The sequence below is a fragment of the Bombus affinis genome, chromosome 8 (genome assembly GCF_024516045.1).
Source record: "Bombus affinis isolate iyBomAffi1 chromosome 8, iyBomAffi1.2, whole genome shotgun sequence".
Taxonomy (NCBI): domain Eukaryota; kingdom Metazoa; phylum Arthropoda; class Insecta; order Hymenoptera; family Apidae; genus Bombus; species Bombus affinis.
The window spans coordinates 908,237-929,790 of record NC_066351.1 but is presented as its reverse complement, the minus strand read 5'-3'; the positions used below and the strand labels follow the sequence as shown (position 1 = coordinate 929,790).

The 21,554-nt window shown below is 37.2% G+C and overlaps 2 protein-coding genes across 7 annotated transcripts in view; one reads left to right on the top strand and one right to left on the bottom strand.

The window, feature by feature from the left end:
* The first annotated feature begins 33 nt into the window (after positions 1-33).
* On the top strand, positions 34-3,462 carry LOC126919426 (hydroxylysine kinase). Of its 4 annotated transcripts, XM_050728724.1 has the most exons (3): positions 1,318-1,704; positions 1,829-1,850; positions 2,198-3,462. In XM_050728724.1, exon 3 carries the CDS (start codon positions 2,219-2,221, stop codon positions 3,299-3,301), a length of 1,083 nt encoding a protein of 360 aa, XP_050584681.1. In that variant the 5' UTR covers positions 1,318-1,704; positions 1,829-1,850; positions 2,198-2,218; the 3' UTR covers positions 3,302-3,462. The 4 variants fall into 4 exon arrangements, with proteins under 4 accessions (XP_050584679.1, XP_050584681.1, XP_050584680.1 ...); XM_050728722.1 differs by lacking the exons at positions 1,318-1,704; positions 1,829-1,850 and adding an exon at positions 34-182; XM_050728723.1 differs by lacking the exon at positions 1,829-1,850 and having other exon boundaries at positions 1,318-1,624.
* The window catches only part of LOC126919370 (protein madd-4-like), a 243,243-nt gene continuing 225,138 nt past the window's right edge, over positions 3,450-21,554 (bottom strand). For all 3 annotated transcript variants that reach the window (XM_050728485.1, XM_050728487.1, XM_050728486.1), the window contains 15 exons: positions 16,515-16,656; positions 16,221-16,314; positions 13,297-13,688; positions 12,400-12,529; positions 11,502-11,712; positions 10,753-11,063; positions 10,534-10,661; positions 10,304-10,471; positions 10,024-10,193; positions 9,742-9,837; positions 8,522-9,566; positions 8,349-8,431; positions 7,877-8,263; positions 5,883-6,036; positions 3,450-5,800 (listed from right to left, as the gene is read on the bottom strand). In XM_050728485.1, the coding sequence (XP_050584442.1) occupies positions 5,700-5,800; positions 5,883-6,036; positions 7,877-8,263; positions 8,349-8,431; positions 8,522-9,566; positions 9,742-9,837; positions 10,024-10,193; positions 10,304-10,471; positions 10,534-10,661; positions 10,753-11,063; positions 11,502-11,712; positions 12,400-12,529; positions 13,297-13,688; positions 16,221-16,314; positions 16,515-16,656 (3,612 nt within the window). In that variant the 3' untranslated portion in view covers positions 3,450-5,699. The remainder of the gene's footprint in view (positions 5,801-5,882; positions 6,037-7,876; positions 8,264-8,348; positions 8,432-8,521; positions 9,567-9,741; positions 9,838-10,023; positions 10,194-10,303; positions 10,472-10,533; positions 10,662-10,752; positions 11,064-11,501; positions 11,713-12,399; positions 12,530-13,296; positions 13,689-16,220; positions 16,315-16,514; positions 16,657-21,554) is intronic.

The window sequence follows — 21,554 nt, the reverse complement described above, 5'->3', positions numbered from 1 at the left end:
GTGATAAATCATTAATTTTGTAATAGTGTAAAAGTTGTGCAGTGCATAATGAAAAATTAACTATACGAACTGTTAATTGAATTTTTCGTTTTGTATTTATTTTACATAAAATCAACAGAGTAATTATTAAATCTAGTAAATATATAGTTATATATTTCTCAATATTCTACTTTAATTATTTGGTAAGTTATAATTATATATGATATATATATATATATATATATAAGTTTTTACGTATAATAGTTATATTAAATGAAATCGATATCTACATGAAAAATATACATATGTCGAGTATTTTAAATTTAAATCCTCAAATTCTTGATGAATGCTAAAAGCAGATTATGATTCTATAAATTTTATTGACAGTTCTTTTCGTCAATGTACAAGTATATTATTCATTTGATTTTTGAAACAATTAAATTTAATATTTGTCAAAAATATCATTTTATACGTACTTTTTAAGAAAATAATATTAACTCGCATACATGTATATCGAAATTACTAAATTATTTCATAAACTAACACTGTATAACTTGCAATAAAAAATTACCTCGAATAATCATCTAGTTTTTTAAATAAAGGTTAAGAATTTATTAAAGTTTTATCTAGTATTTTATTAGCATTTGATAGTGCCATAGAAAAAAATTATAGCGAATAACTTGATAACTGGCAAGGAACAATTAGTTTAATGAGTAATCGTAATATAAAAAAGGTTAAAAAAAGCTTTGATTATGATAATATCGTTTATTGCCTCGTGTTATCCGAATATGTACATAAAAGATACTTTACATTTCTTTTGCTGGATAACGCGCAACCTAACGAACAACGATAAATATCAATCATCATACATTTATCCCCACCATACTTATTGCGTATACTATCCTACATACAATTCACTTTGCGAGCTGCTTCATTCGCCAACACATAGTGAATTGCGTGTCTTCATATTTGGAGAAGGACCGACATTCTCAAGGAAAATAATTTATTTTTAATGATTTATTTGAGAGTTCCATTATTTAATGATTTCCACATTTGAAAAATATAGTTACAACTGTTGTTTGTTTGCTCTTTTCGAATTTATATTTGCTAAATTAATGGGCAACGTCTAAAGAACGAAACATTCCTTCTTTATAATATATTTTAATTACACAACTACTTGAAATGAAAATTAATAAGAAAAAGAAACGTAAAGAAATGTAAAATATAGAAGATATCATTGTCACGTCCCGCGCTCCGCACGATCCGTAGCGCGAAAATAAAATTGGTAATTTCTTTCAAATCAAGGTAATTGAAAACGTTTATCTGAAACCGTGTTTACAGTATTTGAGGTGAAAGGCAGTTAAAGCTGCTAAAATCTATATCTTGCGAAAAACTTATCTAACTATGTTTTTATAACGATATTAAGGCAGTTTAAAATTGTAAACAAAGTCGGCAGTTTGAACAAACATTGAGGATCTTCTCAAACATTTTCAAAAGAAAGACCTTGACCCGTTTTTTCATCTCCGACAGATATAAATAAATGTAACGACTCAGAGAAGTCAATAATAATTAATTATCGTTTGTCTATCGAGTAATAATAATATCGAGTTCGTCAACTGAATAATTATCAGTCGTCTATCGAAGGGTTAGTTATCATTTTGTCTATCGAAGAGTTAGTTATCATTTTGTCTACCGAAGAGTTAATTACCATTTGTTAACCGAAGAGTTAACCATCCGTCAGTCTGTCAGTTAGTAATCATCATTTTGTCAACCGAAAAATCATCATTTTTGTCAATCGAAAAATCCTCATTTTGTCAACCGAAGAATTACCATTTTGTTAACCGAAAAGTTTTGCATCCGTCAGTCTGTCAGTCAATTGTCAATATCGAAATCGAGTAAGATTTGAATAAATCGTTACATATTGTTAATTTATTTTCGAACAACTTTAATCCTCTCCCGTGCCAGTATTCCCGCACATAGCAGATTAGCCGAAAGTGGAACTTATTGCCAGTTGCTTTAAACGCTAGTTAACGTTATTCGTTTCGTATCATCACGTTCAAGCAAACGCGGCAATTAAATAGAACGTAACAATCACTATTCATAAATTTGGAATAATATTTTCAACGGCTGTCTATAAGCAACTTATTTCATCTTCATTTTTCATTCTGTACCTAATTCATGGAAGACAAAGGTTTTAATATATATTCTGTTTAAAAAGTTTTTAGGATTTAAAGTGATAATGGAGGACCAAGCTGACATACTATTGCCGGGTCAACTGATTCGTCCACCAAGCAACAATCAAATAGCTGTACGGCTCTTAGAAGAACATTACGGTTTGAAAACATCGAGTATAATCGAATTAAATGGGTATGATGACAGAAACTATCATGTAGTTTGTGAGGAATCATGTACAAATTCTCATATTAAGACTATCAGTCATCATGGCTATATTTTGAAAATTATCAACACTTTGGATTCACAGAAAATAGATGTGATTGAAGCACAAACTGAAATGTTGATGTTTCTAAACCAACGAGGTATTAACTGTCCTTTGCCCGTAAAAAATGTAGATGGACTATATTATTCTCTGGTCACGTTGAATGTCGATGAAAACACTGACAAGTATGCCGTGAGGCTGTTGGTTTATCAGCCTGGCGAATTGTTGTACCGTTATCCAATTACTGGAGAATTGTTCCGAAGCGTAGGCAATTTCACGGCTAAACTCACTAATGTTTTGATGACCTTCTCTCATGCAGCTTTCATTGACCACAAGACTTTGTGGATGTTGAATTCCGTGCCAAAGTTACGTCACTTTACTTATGTTCTGAAGGATGACTTTGAAAGGGAGTTGGTGCATCAGGTGATACGAGTCTTCGAGAAGGACGTGTTTCTGGTTACATCGCATCTCCAGCAGGGTATAATTCATGGCGACTTGAACGAACAGAATTTCGTAATGGATTCGAATGGCAGAGAAATAGCTGCCGTGATCGATTTTGGTGATTCGCACAGGACATGTGTCGTTTTCGAGTTAGCTATCACACTGTGTTACATGCTTTTACAAGCTGGCGACGTGGCGATGGGTAAACACGTCATCGAAGGTTACCAGGAATTTAGGAAGCTGACAGATATCGAGAAGAGGATTTTGAAAGTTACTGTTTGCGCGAGAATTTGTCAGAGCTTGGTTATGGGCGCTTACAGTTATCTTCATGATCCGCAAAACGAATATCTGCTTACCACGCAGAAATCGGGATGGGCTTTGTTGAAGAAACTTTGGCCTCTTCCAGAGGACGAAGTTTTCCAAAACTGGGGCCTGATGAACTGAATTCTATTGTTTAATATATTGTGACTGTCAATTTGTTGGTCAATAATTACTGTGTTCTTTTAAATCTATTGTCAATTATAGAATAAGCAATAAACATAATTTTATATCACAATAGAATATTTAATTCATTAATAAATGAAGTAAGATATTGTGCAGTGATATATCCTCTGGTTTTATTCGTATTTAGGCAGTTACATATTTACATAGATATAATGAATAATAATGCTCTTCGTATAATAGCGTGGAATCACTTTACATAACTAGATCGTGGTATATACAAAAATTCAGGTATTAGAAATCAATTTACGCGAAATCGAGTGTTATTGGTAGATAATAGTAAAGAAACGCATACTTCTCGTGATTAATTGGATCGAATAGCAATTACCGTGGACTTAAATTCTAACTGAATATCCATCGAAATATATCGGCAATGTACAGAATTTATTTATAAATATACCGTAAGACAATATATTTCTATTTTGCATAATACACTTATATCTGCGCTTAAGGTGGTGAAATTATTTTTATTCACGTGTGCTTTCATATTACTTATGTAGCTTGTAATATATATATATAATATAAATATTATATATATATTATATATATTATATATATTATATAATTATATATATATATATACATATAATGTAATATATATATTATATTATATATTACACACACACATATACATATATATATATTATATTTTTTATCTCGATTTCAATAATATACTAATTTATTTATATCTCATTTCATTAACATCAGTTCGTTTTGGCAAACTGTCTAGCTGTGTTGAGGCAAATTCGTTGATAGCGAAAATCTGTTCACAATATCGTAGGAATCAAAGTTAAAGTAAACACAAAATTATTTCAAAAAAGGGATAGTATCGAATTGTTTGATATGAGGAACAAATTGAATCATATCTTCGTTAAGAATTTATATGTATCGAATAAAAAAGAATTAAAGAAATTGCAAAAACCAGATTATCGTGATCTAATTATACAAGTAAATACGACCATCTTTACAATCGATTGATCGGAGACACAAATGTAAGTTTCTTTTGAGCCGTTTGGATTTAACAGTGGAACGTCATGTTAACGAATTTTCGCCAGAGGTTATTAACAAAATAGTATATTACAGTACCTATATATTTTATTGCTTAGAATCTATTGGCTTATGTACGCCTCGCGAGGCGCTTATAGGCGCATAATAATTCATTTATAACTTATGTCGTTAGTAACTTTTATACTTCATCATTCGTTAACTTAACATCTCCCATTTAATAATTTATATCGTGCATCGTCGAACCTAGAAGTAACGTTGTAATAAATATACTCCTGTGTTAAAACATTAACAAAACGCGTGTAACACACCTCTATTCGGAAGGGTACAGCGGAATGTGTGTGAAGACTCTTTGGGGTGTAAGAAATGGAAATGAATTCCTCGATTCTCGCTAACGTCCGATGAGAATGGTGAACACTTTACGAAATTAATATAAAAGAAATATGTAGCATTTTCTCAGTCTTCGATAAAAATGATGATGACGAGAACGGCGCGCGTTTTCAAAACGTTGAACCGAGTCAGAGTTCGATCGTGCGTTATCGAAGAAATACGAGTACATGTAAAAAAATAAAGCCTCGAAGAATTAATCTTTTTGTGCTACCCTTTACAGCGCAATCGAGATTACTATTTCCGTTCACCCCTCCCCACCCATATGTAACATTTCCATCTAAAATTTGAACAGCTTTATAAAGCTCGTCTTTCGTAACATCAATGTTAGACGAATTTTTTGACGACGTACCGTTTCACGACAACGGCACGTCACGTCGTGGTAGCTCTTTTCAGGATACTATTATCTTCCCTAGTACTCCGCTTTTATTGAACTTTAACAATATATTTTCTTAACTTTTTGGACGAATGCCGAGATTCCTTCGTTCTTCCCAGGGGTATGAGCGTGCGCAATTAGGAATCGTGCCAAACTACACGTGATACACGTCCGAAAATTATAGCTTTAATTAGCACACAATTAGGAATTAGATTCTTTAGTGGGCGCAACAAGAATCTGGTGTTCAGACGCGAACACGATTTGCCCTAGGGCACGGAGAAAGAATGGGGAACATTTATCAGCGGAAGTAAATTTGGTCGATACCGTTTCTTCAATATGTCTTACATATTTTGCAGCTGTCTGTCTATGTTCGTAGATTCAAATGTAATCTTCTTTTCTTACATTCTTTCAGCAGACAAGCGTTTCAGGGAGCGTTTTAACAAACGTTTGCGAAGATTAATCTTCGATTTGTTGCCACGGCTGACATTCTCCTCGCGCGCACCTCTCATTACACATCAATTTTTACCTAGAGCATTTCTTTTCATATCAACAATTGCTATCGATTATTTGAGTCTAGCGGCATGATTGACAGCACTGCTTTTGATAAAGGGGCACCCTGCACATATTCATTGTCTTCACTCTGCTACATAGTTGTGAATGGTCTTTGCAGTCATCTGAGAAAAACAGTAATTATTTGTATTTATTATTATACGATTTATCCATAGGTGAATCTTGGGTTTTTAAAGTATATTTTACCAGGTGTTTGAGGACATGGTGGACCTCTACAGGTTTTCATGACAGGAGGTCGTGGAATGTCTCTGCATGCATTACCGGCTGGTTTCTTTGTGCCATACCAAACACACTGTAAGATTCTGTACTTGATACCATCTTCTTCGCATGACGCTGTACACTATGAATAAATAATGAAATAATAATTTTTCTAAACCATATATATAATATATAATATTATAATATATATGTCGGGTTGACGTTAAGATTCGAGTTAGAGTTAAGGACGTGAAACGAATCCCCATTGGCATTAGACGTTATTATTATGCAATAGAGGGGGTATTTACTAGTGCAAATATGATTATGATAGAATTTGACAAGTAATCGCGATAATTAGATACTCGAGAAGCTAATGACAATGATCCTAGGCACAATAACGAATCCGCGGTCAACGGGATGATAGACGTACGTTCTCACAAAGTCCAAGTTTGACTCTTTGTTAACAAAACGTGAAATATTCACTGATCGTAAAGACGTTAGTCTTTTCGTCGATGGGGTTGCACGAGAGAGAGATTCTCCGTCCCGATGATACCACCGAGGAAGAACAATATGGGGTGTGGCTAAGGACACGAGATCCTCGGATTCGTCGAGGAAAGCCTTCGCTCGGAAGGTGAGGGAAATTGGCGTTGCTGCTAATTGGTCAATCTCCATATCGGTGGTTAGAAAAAGATGCTAACCGCCCTTGAGGGGAAGTTGCTAGCGGGAAGCGTCGTTCGTGGAAGGATAGATTTCTCTTATCTTCCTGTAGTTGGGACAAAGACTATTTGTCTGTTTGAAGGACTTTATATAACTGAAACTTAAGATTTATAACGGATCCTCGGCCAGCTAAACATATACTGTGAAGATGCGTTGACATCTGGTAATCATCTTACCTGAAAGACAGTCTGCGTGTGGCAAGCCACGGAACAGAAACCGTTGAAATGTTTACTGTCATGCACCGTCCCAAGTATTTCTTTTAAAGAGAGCTATACAGTTACTTCGTGCCTTTGTTAGACAAACGTTCACCCCTTGACCGCGGCTACGTTCGGCGACTGGTTGTCGCCTCGAGCCCGAGCTCACTATCATAAATCTCTAATAAATACAGTCAGATCGAATTATTTTATTTTTATTTTTATTTTTTTTTATTTTATTGTTTATTTAAATTACAATCAATTCTCGCGTTGAGAATTTTCAGCAATTTTTCTGGCGTGGCGCAGTAACATGGCTAGTATTTATAATAAGTTGATACAGTCAGATCGAATGACAACAATTTCTTAATACGGCTATGGTGGAATCTAGATGACAGTACTAAGGGATCTTCCCAAAGTTCCAAAGGGAAGGTTCCGGTGTTCTTTCATCTCCGACATATATATATGTCGGAGATGTAGGGACATCGGGCCTTTCTTTAGGAAGTTCCCCAATACTTGGGCTCGAGGTGACATAACTGGTCGCTGAACGTAGCCACGGTCACGGGATGAACGAAATGTCTTACAGAGGAGGTACCGATGCTGAGGACACGCTGTATAAACAATCGAGTCTCGATCAGGAGCAATGTTGGTTTACGCGGGACTGCCTAGCTACGGCGCTTGGGAATTTGTTGATATTCCCGATCGATATGTATTTGATATGTGTGACTGTATCTGTTTTTTATTTTGCAATCTCCTTGGAGAGTTTTCTGTCATTGACTTGGAGTGAGTCTGAAAGTAACCCAGCGTCTGAGTTAACGTGTCTGCGTGCTACAAAATGTATTCCATTGTACAAAGAGTTTACCCGTTACCGTGGATTCGTTATTGAGTCCAGGAACATTGTCAATAGCTTTTGTTATACTTATTAATTATTTCACGTCCAAAATTTCTAACGAATCCCGACATATATATATATATATATAATAGTAGTATAACCTATATACATATATATATGTATATAGGTTATACTACTATTATTATATATTGAACAAATGAGAAATAATTAATATTTAATACCTCAGACCACTCTCCAACTCTCCAGACACCTTTGCAGGCGTCATTATAACACTCTTGTCTCTGAAGAGGTCTAGTAGTATCGTCACATTTGTTAGGATCAAGTAATGTGATATTTTGTTGTCCATTTTCCGTATCGTCGACCATACGACAAGTGACATCGCGTCTCTGCATCGCAGTTTTCCAATTGAAGCACCTAGATGTTTCACACGGAGTCCACTCGGTCATGTGCCATTGTGGGCATTTACCAAACCCGCATGGTCTGACTTTTTGAGGCACCGGATGTCCAGCGTCTTCGCATAATGTCGCCCCTATGACTGTTCGAGGTGGTGTACGAGTTGCGTTCCCAATCGGTTTCGCTGCGCGAACTGTACACTGGGCTCCTCGCATCTTGGTGAAAAAAAAAAAAAAAAAAAAATTGTACTTTAATGTTTATAATTTATTTCCTGGTTAAGAATCAGCTTTTCCAAGTTACCTGAAATCCACTTCCTCCGCAGGTTTGGGAGCACTTTGACCAATCTGTCGTTACCCATTCGAAAACCAGATCCTCTGTAGTATCTGTACATTATATATATATTTGAGAAAAAAAAAAACAGTACAATTTGTATAGCGTTATTTTATTATTTTAGAGAAATAAATTTTATTTACCTAAAATACCAAGAGACGTGATCGTAGAATCGACGGTGGTATTTGGCCCAGCAAAGGTGCTAGTTGCAATATCCAAAGATTTGTTCGTTTTCTGTATTTCTTCGCTAGTCGAATGTTCTTGAAAATCCGTCGTATCCTCCGACGAATTGTTACGATCTTCCCGATTCCGTGACAAGTTTTTGATATTCTTTTCCATTTCCTCAGATCCCCGATTTTCCGTTAATGCCAGCTCAATCAAATCATCTTCCAAATCTCTCGTTGTTGCTGCTTGAATACCATCATTAACCGTGTCATTCTCAACGTGAACTTTCCGTTTCTTCATTTCTTCCTCAAAAATGTCCCCGTAATCTGTTGTCTTATTCAAAATTTCTGTCTTCTCGTCGTCAGTATCTGGCTTTTTTGAAACTAAACCTGTTTCTTTAAGCGACATCGTAGGAGAAAAACCTTCATCTTCGGAACTGTCATCATTTTTTCGATCGGTCTCTTTATCATGAGATTCCTCGAACTTACGTGTACTGTGCTTTGAGTCTGGAATATAGTATACCTCCAAACCAATGTTGTCCGAGCGAGTCACCAAGTTTACAGATTCTTTATTTTGATTTTTAGGTGTAGAACTCCAATGATTCTTAACTTCGGATGTATCGTGCCATTGTCTTTTGACGTTCTTTAGAGATTCTTCGATATAATCTATGCCAGATTTCGTAGGTGTGACAACTGACTGTTGTGAGTCATCTTTGCTCACAACAGGAGTGATTTTCACTGGATCGCTATGCCGCAATCCAAACATAGACTCGTCTAAATCATATGGATCAACGTCGATGAATATCCTTTCTTCATCTGGTCCAAAAGTTTCGTCTGGGATAGCGGTATTACGGTATAGGGTGTCCAAGTTGTCTTCCACATTTTGGTATCTCAAACCAGGATTCCTCTCAGGCATAGTACGCTTTGTTGCAATTACTTCTTTTCTTACGTCATCGATGAACGTTACTGGAGCTGTTCTGTGAGCTCTTTCCACAGAGCTCTCACTTTGAAACGGCCAATATTCCTATTGGAATATTCATTACAGATTTTATGTGACACATTAATCGGTATCTAGAAAGCCGTCGAGAACATAACGGCGTGATTTTAAACGAAAAATATAATTTTGTTAGGTAAAAGCAAAGAAGATGGTTCCAGAAAGTATACTAATCCTGATTTTACAGTTGCCCACATCGTCTCACCTTTAATGTCGATATAAAGTAAGTTAAGTGCGGCACGAGAGTAGAGGCACTTGAACTGGAGGGTGCAGTCGATTCCACGGATTCGTGGTATCCTGGCTGATATATTAGACCATAAATATCCACCACCATATAAAGTTATTCCATGTATAGGAAGCATAAGGATAAAGAATCATCGACGAGAGATTAATTTATCATGCGGTTATTTATAAATTAGGAAAGTAATATAATATAATAGGTAATAGAAGAGAACTTTAATTTAAATCTGTTCTCCGAAGTATTTACCTGGTTCAACGAAGTTACAGTGTGTTCCTTGTGCATCATCGTGGAGTCTGGTGGTGTTGGACTAGTTTTTTGTTTTTTTTGATGTGGCTTTCTTGTCGGTTTGCTAGGCACCGCTCGTTCATGACTTAGATCTTCACTGTCGATGGGAACAAATCGATTTCCATACGCAGCTATTAGAAGATCGATTTAAATTATTCAAAACCTTCAGAATACAATGTACAGGATGGAACTGTTAATTAAAAAATCAGGATGCAAATCATTATAAATAAATAATTCGTACCTGCTCGATCAGTGTAGAGACTTTCTCCTGAATTAGCTGGTGCCGAGTCCAAATTAGCGTTTCGTTGTCGATGGACGGAATTGCTCAATCGTAAATATTCTTCGCTGCTGATCTGTTCTTTCGAACGAAATTTTACAATCAGGTGCGTTTCCGCGTGAGAATTTCCCGCTGTAACACAAGAATCAACGTCATGCTTTGCTTTTTACAATTTTATTCATTCAGCTATTTACCTATACACGCATAAACGCCAGCGTCAGAGGATGTTATATCATTAATTTTCAATGCGCCCTTCCTACTAATCTTGTATTTCCTCGATTTTCTCAGCTCTTTATTATCTTTGGTCCATGCGATCTGTGCTCTAAAAATGTTTCAAGTTTGATATCAATGTTATGTAGGTGCGTTTTTATTAGATTATGTTATCTTTTTATTGAATTACGGTAGAAACTCACTTATCAAATTTTCTAACCGGACAACGAATCTTGATGGAAGACGTGCCTTGGAAAACCTTCGCGACACCGCCGATTTTCAAATCTACCTTCGCGTTCAAATCCGTTTGATTGTATGTCGTATTTTGACTGGTAATTATAGGCAGGGAGCCTGCATCCATATCATGACAAGCTCTAGTGTTACAAGGTTTCTCCGTGGATGGTTTTTGAGATGGGCATTCACGGTCCTCTCGACTCTGTTTGCGTCCCTGGGCCATTATTTGCTCGCAGGTCACTTTGCGTTTCTTTACACCTCCTCCACAGGTTTTCGAGCACTGAAACCACCATTCACACTATATTTAATCCTTTTTTCAAGAATAATTCTTATTCTAATTCTTATTACCGTCCCTGATATCGAATTAAATTCCATTTAATCAGGAGCAAGTAATTATTAAACTACAACTATAATTAAAACGATAGAACGTATACTGAATATTATACAGAGTACTAAACTTTAGATATTTTATAGTATCGCATATTTTGTGCATCCTGTGTATTTTTGTATTTTCAAATGTCCTATGGATACATAAATATCCACAATGTAGTAATTGTAATCGATCAGTTCAAACGGTTATAATAGCATTTTCGGCTAAATTCATGGAGCTGAATTTTAATAGAATTAACATTTAAATGATTCAATCGAGGAACTCCATGAATTCGGGTCCCGATTGAGGTGATCATATCATTTAATTCACTGAACAAAGGTAAAGTACCTTGCTCCATTTGCCTGTACTCCATTTAACTGGGCAATCCCATACGTTACAGTATTGTCTATCCGCTGGTGGTGGCTGCGGGCACATGTGGCTTGGCACAGGGACCATCTTACCTGTGCCGCGTATCACCTCGTGTATACATGTGACGTCACGTGTTTGTATACCGATCCCGCACGGGCTCATGCACGGTGAAAATTCGCTGAAGTTCCATCTGTGGGCAAAGATCGATCGTAATGACAGGCTAATTGAAAATAGAATAATACCTAAATTAAGTTGTTCTTATTAAATCGTCCAATGAATTTGTGACGCAATGCGTTCACATATTCTTTATACTGTGTTTTATTTCATACAGAAGAACGTTGATGATGTAATGATTTATAGAGAACGATGCCCGATAACATATCAATCTTCTAAGATCGTAGTCAGTCTAGAGAAAGAAATGTGACCTTTTTAAAAAGGAAATACTATATAATATTATATAATATCATCGTATAAAATGGTTTGATAGGTTTCAAAAACAATTTTAATTTTGAAGATCAGTTACGTTTTTTAAATAGATATGGACAAAATGACTATGATTATGATTAGATAAAACAGAAAGTTTATTCGTACATCAGGTATCTAAAATCTTGTCGAATCTCCAAAGTCGAATGTACATTGATATTAAAAATAAAAGAAATAACAGTGGAACTGAGTGATGCTTTGATGCGTCTACATGACGGAAAAATGAACAGCACAAACTCATTGGACGACCTAATAGATCAGAGCTGTAGAATTAAGATTTCATTCATTTTCATGTTTAATACAGCAATATTTATAAATAATATAAAAATCAAGGAATGGATTTCTAGTGTGAAAAAGTTATTTTTGATTATGAATTTGTTTTTTGACGTGTTACCTGGGAGGACAAGGATGATCGTTGCAAACCCTTATCCTAACTTCCGGCTTGGTGTCGGCGGTGCAGAGAAATGGCATGACGGTCTTCCCAGTGTCGTCTCGCACGCAATTCACTATCAGTTCTTGAGAACCTGAAATATTATTGCACGATGAAAAAGTAAGGTAAACTTAGCAGAACTGATGGTCAGTAGAAAGAGAAAGAGAGGGAGAGGGAGGGGGGGAGAGAGAGAGAGAGAGAGAGAGAGAGAGAGAGAGAACATTTGTGTTCCGGCGTGGAACGAGTCGACTTTAATCTATCGGTTCGATGCGATTCAATCGGCTAACTCGTCGTCGAGCACCGCTGATTGTACAATCGCGTCGAATTATCCCGGCTAATTAAGCGCTCTATGCGGAACGAACCTAGATTCATACCGTTAATCCTTACCGATCTGATCCCTGATAATTCCTTGACTTACGTTTGCGGCTGATTAGAATCGCTTAAATATAGTATTTACAGAACGAAAGATAGATAATTCGATTAAAAAGATTTTCCAAGCATCGGTATAAGCAGCGTGGAAATACTATGCTTGAATTAGCAATAGCATTTAATCGTTACTTTATACATTCTCTTCAACAAAGAAACATCAGAGTTTTCGAATACAGTTTCTTCGCGAGTCCAATGCGTGACGATCAAGAAACGTACTCGTCACGCCGCTTTTGAAGTTTCCCGTTTCCTCTGTGAATTTGCATTCCATTTCCATTCTGTTGCTTCGTTAAATTTCAAGCCTCGCTGAGACTCGTCCCAGTTTTGCTTGGCGCAATTCGCAAAATTCCTTTACAACATCCACTACGCCTTAGCGTTTACACGCGTTTAATTTTCACTGTTACGAAACAAGTTATAGAACGGAATATCCTTTACCTCCGAGACAAGTGGCGCTGCAAGGAGTGTAACCAGCTTCCTTCCACGAGTAAGTAGTCTGCACGTCGCTTCCTGGAGCGACCTTGATTCCAGCGTCGTAACCACTTCCGCTGGAACTTCCTGCAGATGATCTATAGGTGTCAGTTAGGCTTGGCTCGGCATAACCGCTATCACCGACAGTATCGATGCCATAGGTTAGGCTGTTCTCGATCAGGTTACATGGCCCCATCATGCATTTCTCCTTCTCGAGCGGCTTCGGTCCTGAACACTGTCGATCCGGAAGATCGGCCACCGTTCGACTGAACTCGAGGTATATCTTGCAACGGACCTCTCGATGCCTGACTCCTTCGCCACATGTGACGGAACACGGTGACCATTCTTTCGCGATGAATCTGGAGGATCATTCGATTAACGATATAAGTTCGATACGGTGTTAGAAGAGATATCTTTTTTTTAGAGTCCATTCGAGGTTTTCGAAATGAAGCTCGTAACTTCTGAACGAAATTCTATTTTCGAATCGGTCAATTTGAGATATTAAATTTCGTAAAGATTCCTGATTTAAATCGGTGTACGATTTGACACGATGGAATGAAATTCGATATCTTTTATAAGAACGATAGAAGAGAAACGTCGATTCCTAATTTTAGTGGTCGAACAGGCAAACTTCGGAGGAATTTCGAATATATTAAAAGTGATGTCTTTGTGCACGTTCGGATATTTTGGTTCCCTTCTTTATTCCTGCAGAATTTATTGGTTTTCCGACTATATATTCGTAGTACATAGAGCGACCCATACATCTGTCCTGTCATCGATTAGGTCAGATAAATAACTGCCGGTTATTCCAGGATTACGTTTAAAACCGCGCCTTCCATTTCCCTCCTTTCTATTCAACGCTATTGAATCGAGCCACCCATTCGAACTTATCCGCGAGTACCTACTTTTGTCCATCAATCAATGACTTCTAGCTGACAACGTTTTCAATTTGCTTTCGTGTATCAGTGATATCAGTTCGCGGAACAAATACACCGTTACGAAAAACTAGGAATAATATCAAAGAATAATAGAAGGTGGCAATATCCTTTTACCTTTTGCAAATAGCGACTAATTACAAATCAAAGTATGCTCCTACTCTAGTAATTTTTATATAATTGTTTTTTAACGAATTAAAAATTAAAGCTTGTTTTTAATAAATTCCATTAAAAATTAATCGACTAGTGTATTTAGATACGGAAGATGCGATTTTTGTTCTGAGAATGGAATCTGGCGAAAGCTCGTGTAAAATTCGTCCGACAAGTACCGAGGTAGAAAATGAGAGAAGGAGGGCAGCTCTACGATCTAAATAATGCATGCTAAGCCTACAAAGTTACAGTGGTATAACGTAGGCTGAAAAACGAGAAAAAGACATCGTTGTAGGGGGCAAAGGAACAAACGTAACAATCTACGTAATATCATCGTTGTTAGTCTATGCTAATGCTTGTTCTACGGCATTCGCGTTATGCGCTAATTAAATCACGGTAAATCTCGTAATCTGCATAAATGCATTAGGAGCAACAGCCAGGAAAAAGTTAGCTAAGAAACAGGGAGATTAAGCTTCCGGAATTTCAAGCAAAGAAGAGATATTTAAGTTGGAAAACTGTTGCGCGTCAGCGGAAAACAGGCCTGTCGCGTTGCGTTGGTTACTATTATTTTCCACGAGCAACGGAGATTTTTATTTTACCGTGGAAACAGGGTGAAAAAAAATATAATAAAATAAAGAAACGCTGAAAGTGTATTACGTTACACGAACGCGACAGGTGTTGTTTTTCCTGTTTGCATTTGCCGTAAAGCGATATTCTCGCTGACGCGCCTACGCAATGCTAAGATAAACAGAAAAAAACACTATACGCTAAAAGAAGAAGAAGAAGAAGAAGAAGAAGAAGAAGAAGAAGAAGAAGAAGAAGAAACGAATCTAGAAGAGGATTCGTTTAGCCTAAAGTTGGTTAAGGGAAATGGTTAATAAACGAAACAGGGAAGACGGTGGAGAAAGGATGTGAAGTGTTCGGTGGTAAGTCATCGTGAAGGCTGGTAAGAGGGCGAGAATGTCAAATGCTTCTAAAACTCGCTTAATCCTGATTTCGTTGAAAAAGGAGAAGCGTTTTTAGACTTCGCAGCTTTGCAGTGAGTTACAAAAGCGTGCGAAGAATCTACGAGAGAGTGTAGAGCACGTGGGAAAGGAGAAGAGGGTACTGACGGTGGTGATGGTGATTAACAAGGAGGAACAGAGAAACATTAAGCAGAAGCAGGAAGGAGAATGTCGGTTTGCTTTGCTCTTTTTCGGGAGCAAGAAGCAAGAAGCAAGAAGCAAGAAGCAAGAAGCAAGAAGCAAGAAGCAAGAAGCAAGGAGCAAGAAGCAAGAGGCAAGAAGCGGTGGAAGCTATTGGGATGGGATAGCGAAAGGGAAGGAGTTAAGAAGAAATTAAGAAGAACAAAGAAAGAGAAACCAAGGAAACAGATAGAAAAGAAAGTGGGTGGGTGGATGCTAGAGAAAAGAAAATCTAAAAAAGTTAGAAGAAGAAGAAAAAGAGTAAGTAAGGGAAGAGAACACAGAAGTGAAAGAGTTAAAGTGATAGAGAATAGAAAGAGACACAGTAATGGGATACCTCAGATACAACCAGCCACAGGCAAAGTAGATCGTATATCTGTCAGGACAGATCAATTGACGTCAAGAAATGAATGCTTTTAAGAAGGAAGACTTTCTATCTAAGCTTATACGAGTTTTGTTATTTTGATCAAAAGGGGGAAGGGACAGCGCAACGAGAAGCTCTACGATGCGATCTGTGTGTAATAATATTGTAAATATTTAGCTGCAGACTCGGCCGGCTGAATACATATTACCATATATATCCGCGCGTACATCTTTATCAATTTTCAGAGAAATTACTTACGTTGATTCTGAGGGTATCGGTTGATCGATCAATTTTTCTGACACTGGCGGAGGTGGGTACGGTTGCATCAGTGGCTGCGTCATTTCCTCGCCATCTGAAATGAAAATTCACCGATCATAAAATATTTTTTTTTACCAATTCATCCGAATCGACGACCATCGACGAGATTCGTCGTAGTGAATCGTTTCGAATCGTGCACGCAAGAAATCAGAAAGAATTTTACCAATAAACCCATTCCAAGTGACACGAAGAACGATTGTAGTGGTGCATAGGAATGTAACTTATAAAACTTACATATCGGGCAGGGGATATTTGTTTTACACTCTTGCTCAGTGTGCGGCCGCTCGGTAGGGTCGCAGTCCTTTGAGATCGAACCAACGGCATCTCTGCACTCGATTGTCCTCGTCCTGACTCCTGTACCGCATGTCGTCGAACACTATCGATCACATCGAGGAAAAATAAGTTTTCACGTTGCCAGCGAATCGTTCCGAAACGAGGCCAGTGGTTATTACTTTAAATTAATAATAGATTAATAATCTGATAATTTATTCTCATGAACGGAATGTATACTTGAATAACAGATGAAAGTATAGGAAGTTACGAATCTGGTTGGATCGATGAACTTGGAGGATCGTGAATATAAAGTATTTCGAAAAGTTTATGCAAACACCAAGTCCCATTTTACACACCGCTTCGTTTTTAACTTTTTATTTTGCCAACTGTGAGCAGCTTTAGTTGGAACACGGTTTTCACAACAAGAAGAGGATACGAAGCGAGATAATACCGAAGTCGGGGCAGGATAAAGTCCATAGAAATAGGGGAGAACACGAAGGAAAGGCAGGGCGAAGGAACAATAAAGTTTCGTGACGCCACTGTGGAATCTAATTTCGTATACTAACTGGTATTTGCAAAGTTCCATTTTAACGTTCAAACAATTTAAAAGGTTCTTCTGGAACGACTCCTCGAAGATCGTTATCGGGGCGAGGTCTGCCACAGAATGTTAAAGGGCAAAAGAAAAAACGAGTTAAGATATTTTTCAAGAATATCTTTCTATATGATGGCCTATGATGAATGGCAATTTTTGTCACGATATATTTACTGTTTCTGTAACTGATCTGCTTTTCACTGGAAGTATAACCTTTCAGAAGACAATTTCCGAAACTATCTCCTCGAACTTGTAACTAAATAATATTTAATATTTGAAACAATTTGCTTCGAATAAAATTGTTATTGAGAAATAAGATGTATAATACATATATATTCTTCATATCGTTATATAAAGTTCCTTCATTTGTGACATAATGAAAATAGCTAATAAAATATCTATATAACTTGACATAAAAACATGAATTCAAATTAGTTCATCTCTCAAGTACAGATTTATTTAATTCTACTTTTTTAGAGATAAATTTTCAAAGAAGATATTAAGCATCGACGATACGCTGCAAAACATTTTTCAACTTTCGGGAAGCGAATTTCTTGCTTCATTATACGCTGAATGTGTGGGTCTCACGTACACGCGACGTGACATGCAGAAATATCGAACAAATTTCCTCTCAGCGTGTTGTAAATCCGGAAACAAAGCACAGTGCTCGACCTCTTTGCTTCCTGTCACGGAAGATATGAAGTAATTGCTTCCGTTGATCACACGTGACGTAGAAACTCTTCTTTTCGGCCTTTTCGCTCTTCGCGAAACAAACCTCTAAGAAACACGGCAACATTGAGATAATACAATTAAGAATCATTGATTGCTTCTTCGCTTTAATTAATCATCAAATTTGTCAAGCTATATTTATCCCTGTAATTAGACTGCGCGAATTTATGCAAATTTACATTTTTATAAACCTAAAGTAAATCAGAAGTATGTTTCATCAGCTAAGTAATAGAATAATATGTATTATATTTTGAATATTTTATATATCTTGGCATATTATCTGTATTTTGTGAATTTCTACAACTTTCAATTTTCTATAAGTATATACAAATTCAGTCTTTGTCTGTATTGTGTCTGTATTTTGATTATGGAGAATATGTAGAAGTTTAATCGAATTGATTAACGCGAAGACGAGACAATTGGAATCTTTCTTTCAGGATCGATCAGATTCGCTTTTACGTCGGATCAAATCGCAGCCGAATCTCAACCGGTAGGTACCATTTTCAGCCTCTCGCTGCGAAAGAGTCGCGAGGAGTAGGAAAGCAGAATGTCTCGTTGAAGGCGCCACGGTGGTGATCTGAAACTTCTCTCAACCAGAATAAAGTCTGTTGATCGGGGAGGTAAGAACGAGGAATGGTCTGAGCGGTTTAAAAGTGCGAGTGAGAAGGGGAGTGAACAAAAATCCGGATACCAGAGCTATCATTCAAGACGTCGAAGGTGGAAAGGTGACATGAACGAGAAAAGCGGAAACCCATTCGACTTAGCCACTCTGCCTTCTCCTTTACTCCTGCTGTTTGCTTCTGTCCTCATTCTATCGTTCGTCACATTTACCTTTTCTTTTTTACCTACTTACTTCTAAGCTTTTTTCTCCTTTCGCTTTCCATTGCTTTATCCGTTTATCATTTACTTTATTTCAGCTCCATTATTCCTGTTTCTTTCGCTAGTATATCTTTGTCTCGTCAACCGATCTACCCTTCTTTCTTTGAATCGCTATTTTCGTTTTCCTCTCTTCCTTTTTCTTTTATTCTTCTTCTTTTATTCCACTTTGCTTTCATTTCGTGCACTCCAATTTTCCCTTTCTTCTCTCTCTCTCTCTCTCTCTCTCTCTCTCTCTCTCTCTCTCTCTCTGTCTCTCTCTCTGTCTCTCTCTCTGTCTCTCTCTCTCTGTCTCTCATTTCCTTTCTCCGTTTTTTAACTTCCATCCGATCTCAGCATATAGTTCCCGTGTTCCTCATTCCTTCATCCCTACCTCTCGTCTCAAAAGCATCAAGAAGGAGGTCCGATATCGTGGAAGTGCTTTAAGGAGCCCTGTGCTTTCAGTTCAATATTTGCATGGCTCCTGAGCTCACAAAAGAGAGAAATCTATCAATTCCTGTCTTCCGGTGGTGGCTCTTTCACCCTCTCTTCCTCTTCCTCTTCCTCTCTCCCGTCCGTTCAATCTTTTTCCTCCTCTGTAGCCTCGAATGAAATCATTACCGTGCTGACGGGTATAAGAGGGCTGCCTTTATGTATTGCTGGCAAAAGGATACCGACGCCATCTCCTTGCTCCTGGCAGCTTGCAACGTTTCCTTCGTCAGCTGGAGTGAGGCCATTGTGTATCGATCAAGCATGAGATGAGCCGTAAATCATGCTGCACACACTTTTGCTTACACGTGACTAGGGATATTTTCGTATCGTTCTCGAAAGCACGCTGTTTGCCGCCTTTGTTATCAAGACTGATAAGCACCAGATATTGTATCGTACAACGTCCTCTACTTTCCTATTTTTATAATCGACGACAAAACACAGTTATTGATGATTCCAAGTTCCGGTAGAACATTGTCAATTTTCTCCCTAGTTGAATTTATTATGAATTTCAGTCTACGGACCCTGTATTTATTTAATTAAGATCACTCGGAACTTTCAATATTTTTTTACTTTCTTAGGAAACTTTAGTCTCATTTGTTTAACGAGAGTCGAATTTTAATAGCGAATTTTAATAGCAACGTTTATTATTTATCGAGGTGTTGTACATATTCTCTTTGTCTTCGTTATAGTTTGTATGCTTCCGAGCATTGTTCCGTACGCATTGCCTCTATATTTTCATTATTTTGTTAAACATTTCTAATTTTTGTAATGTAATGGTCAAGAATGAATACTCAGATGATTTGACTAGGTTACACACATTTTCACTGGCATTTAATTCGGGCCAGTTGCCTGATTATGAGAATGCCGAGATTTTTCTCGATAATATGATATACTAATAATTTAGGTAATCAACGATAATTTACCATTTGTGTACAATATTATGCTTCTATATGACGTATGATAGTTTAAAATTAGCTAGACGGGATACCATGAATAGATGGAATCGTAGCTTTGGTAAATATCGTTCCATTGAATATACTCGCTTTACGGTATCTTGCAAGTGTGCGTAGCGAAAATGTGATCGTTGTCCGTATTGATCGAAGAATGAAGAGCCATAAATCATATGGATCCCTTTCGTCATGTATCTACGTGACTAGATTCTTCGCCCCCCCCCCCCCCCCCCGTGAACTGTATTGTGCGTAATAAACCAGTCCCACATTCACTCAACGATTTCATCGCGAAGATCAATGCTTTAATACCGTTTTCTCCCTGCCGAAAGAATTTTTCGGAAAGCATCGTGGTCTTCGAATAAATCGGCAAATCCTCCATCATATTCTGAGCGTCGTAAATTTCCATCCACATTCGTCACTTTGAGAACGAGTCGGTATTAAATTAACAGCGCTTTTATATGAAAATTACAGGGGAAGAACGCGACAAATTATATTTTCTATTTTTTACAGAGAAATTGTTTTCAAATAGTAGTTAGTTGTCAATGTCTTCATTCTCCTCAAAATTGTTAAATATTGCTCATTAATAATAATGTTACTCTATCGAAGATATTAAAATATCGTTTGTCCTAACAATTGTATCTTTGGATTCTACAAAACTTCACATAACAATTACATCTTTCTGTACCTAACAAGTTGTTTTAATTTTCGATAATAGAGTAATAAAAGAGTGTCAGAAATCAAAAAACCAATAAAAACGTATATAAAAACGTTATTCTCATTGTTATTTTCATATACGTGAATATATATGTGCTCTACTGACGAAGGATACGAACTAGAAGAGACACGAATCGGTAATCTCCGAGTTGAAGAAACGAGGAGAGGAAACGAAATTTAACTTTCAATTTGCAGCCGAGAATTTTTCCCTTCCTTTGTCCCGTTCCCATTGCGCTGCTTCGTTTCTATAGGAGACGCGAATCCTGAAATATTCCGAAGTGAAAACGTTTCGTTGTCATCACCCGTTGCCGCCATTATGAGTCCGCACGATTCGCGAAATACCGACGTGCTTTTTACGTATCGAGGAGTAACAGTAATAAATACGTATCTGGGATGCGCGAGTGCATTTAGCGGCCCTCATGAATAAAGCATAACTTCGCTTGGCGGATTCCGCTGGGAATTCCGTTGATTTTTCCCACTTCGCGTGTACCAGATGAAAAGTTTTGCTCGTTCTCTGCGAGGAAGGAGAGGAAATAGAGAAAGATAGAGAACAGAAAGAGGCAACGCGACCTTCTCTCGTACAAGTTGTCCCTTATTGTTGCGTCTCTTTGCACCTCTTATTGCAGTTTTATTCTTGCTGCTCGAGGTTGCATCAGCCAACACTGGGAG

Coding starts and splice junctions, on each gene's coding strand:
- LOC126919426 (XM_050728722.1), top strand. CDS start 2,219: ATGGAGGACCAAGCTGACATACTATTGCCGGGTCAACTGATTCGTCCA.